Below are 1,752 nucleotides of genomic sequence, written 5' to 3'. Positions count from 1 at the left end.
ATCTTAAGACACAAAATTCGTTTAATATTTTATGCAACACAGTAGGAAAAAAGTGTCAGAGAAAATAAAAATGTACTAAAATTTTATTTCTTATTTTTATTCGTCTTGTCAGGATACAATTCGTTTAACATTGACAACACAATAGGGAAAAAGTGTCGCAGAGAGAAAAAAAGGAAAAATGTAGGTTGTACAAAAATAGCCTTTTAGCTAATTGTTAGACCGCCCGCTCCCATTCAAATTACACCAGAGTTACCGATTGCTACCGCGTTTTATTCGGGAATTTAATCCCACGGCGCAAAAAATCCGGTCGGGTGCCGCGGGAATGCAGACCTCTAAACTGAGCCTCTGTTATTCAGCTGTATTTACAGTAAGGCATGTAGCTGTTGCTAATAAGTTTCCCTTATTCATTCCTAACTCTTATTCTCCCCTCTTACCCTTGGCCTCTGACCTCTTAGCCAAAAGAGAGGTTTACACGTAGACACACCCTCACCGTGTTGCCCCTCCCCCTTGAACCAGAGGACTCCGCCCCTCTCACCCAGGCAGCCAAACGTGTCACAATGGATTTCTCACTGCTTTCAAGCCCCACCCTCGACGATAACGACACTAACAGAATTACTGACACCATACAAGTAGAGCAACCCTAGAGTGTCCCCATCTGGGGAGTGCGTGTGCTTTAGACATCATGAGGGTGTTGCATGTCTATCTCATATTGTATTTTTCCAGCTCTGTGCATTTGGTGGGGTGTTTTCTGCTCATTTAAAGTCATTTAGGGATGGGCTGTGAAGCTTCTAATGGCCCGCAGTGTGCTGTGATGTGATATTTTGATGTGTCTTCCATTATATACTTTATGCTTCTGTGTGTGTGTGTGTGTGTGTGTGTGTGTGTGTGTGCACGATAGACCCAATCAGCCTCCGCTCTTGGTAGCTCTATGCTGCGCTGTGATAAATTGGACAGAGAAGAAATCAAAAACCTGCTCATGTGTTTCCTCCATGTTTTAAAGAGCATGTCTGAAGGTAAGAACATGCACACATGACTTTAATTTTCAAGGTCAACGTGCCTTTGCTCATGAATGTGCTCACTTTTGATTATTTTTCTAGATGCCTTATTTACATACTGGAACAAAGCCACAACCTCTGAGCTGATGGACTTTTTCACGTTAGTAGAGTAAGTCATCTAGACTGGTACTAATCACATCAGAGCATCAGAGTACTGAGGTCCTGTAACTTAATACTGAGCACTCAGTTCATTTCTCTCTCTTTCTCACGCACAGAGTGTGTCTGCATCAGTTCAGGTATATGGGGAAGAGATTCATTGCCAGGTAAAAATATTTTGCTCCTAATAGTCTAAGTCTAAGAATTTTTGTTGCTAAATTATACGTATATATTTTTGTGGGAAATATAGGACCATAAATTACTCATATTTATGTTAAACAGGATATTTATGCCAAAACATAAGAAAAAAAATAAGTATCCTAATTAGGACTTTCAATTTAATTTTGTGGAAAATCAGGGAACATTAAGGCTAAGTAAACATATTTTTGTTCAACAGGATATTTATGCCAAAACATTACAAAAATGTATCCTACCTGGACTGTCAATCTAATGCATCAATTTTGAACAGTTATTTATTTAAAAATAGTACATAATTTTATTATGAATTAAAATTATATTAACTATATTATATTAATAATCAAATAATATTACAATATTTTTATTCAAAACGTATTGAATAAATGTCTATTATATATATATA

General features: G+C 37.3%; 1 protein-coding gene across 1 annotated transcript in view; it reads left to right on the top strand.

Annotated features, from left to right (window-relative positions):
• The window catches only part of LOC107660078 (dedicator of cytokinesis protein 9-like), an 86,564-nt gene that overhangs the window by 68,261 nt on the left and 16,551 nt on the right, over positions 1–1,752 (top strand). Inside the window, exons 35-37 of the mRNA XM_016449294.1 lie at positions 899–1,013; positions 1,098–1,164; positions 1,271–1,318. Of these exons, the coding sequence (XP_016304780.1) occupies positions 899–1,013; positions 1,098–1,164; positions 1,271–1,318 (230 nt within the window). The remainder of the gene's footprint in view (positions 1–898; positions 1,014–1,097; positions 1,165–1,270; positions 1,319–1,752) is intronic.

Source organism: Sinocyclocheilus anshuiensis, unplaced genomic scaffold (assembly GCF_001515605.1).
Source record: "Sinocyclocheilus anshuiensis isolate Anshui unplaced genomic scaffold, SAMN03320099.WGS_v1.1 scaffold55, whole genome shotgun sequence".
NCBI lineage: Eukaryota > Metazoa > Chordata > Actinopteri > Cypriniformes > Cyprinidae > Sinocyclocheilus > Sinocyclocheilus anshuiensis.
Note: the sequence above shows the minus strand (reverse complement) of the source record. Positions and strands in the feature narration are given on the sequence as shown.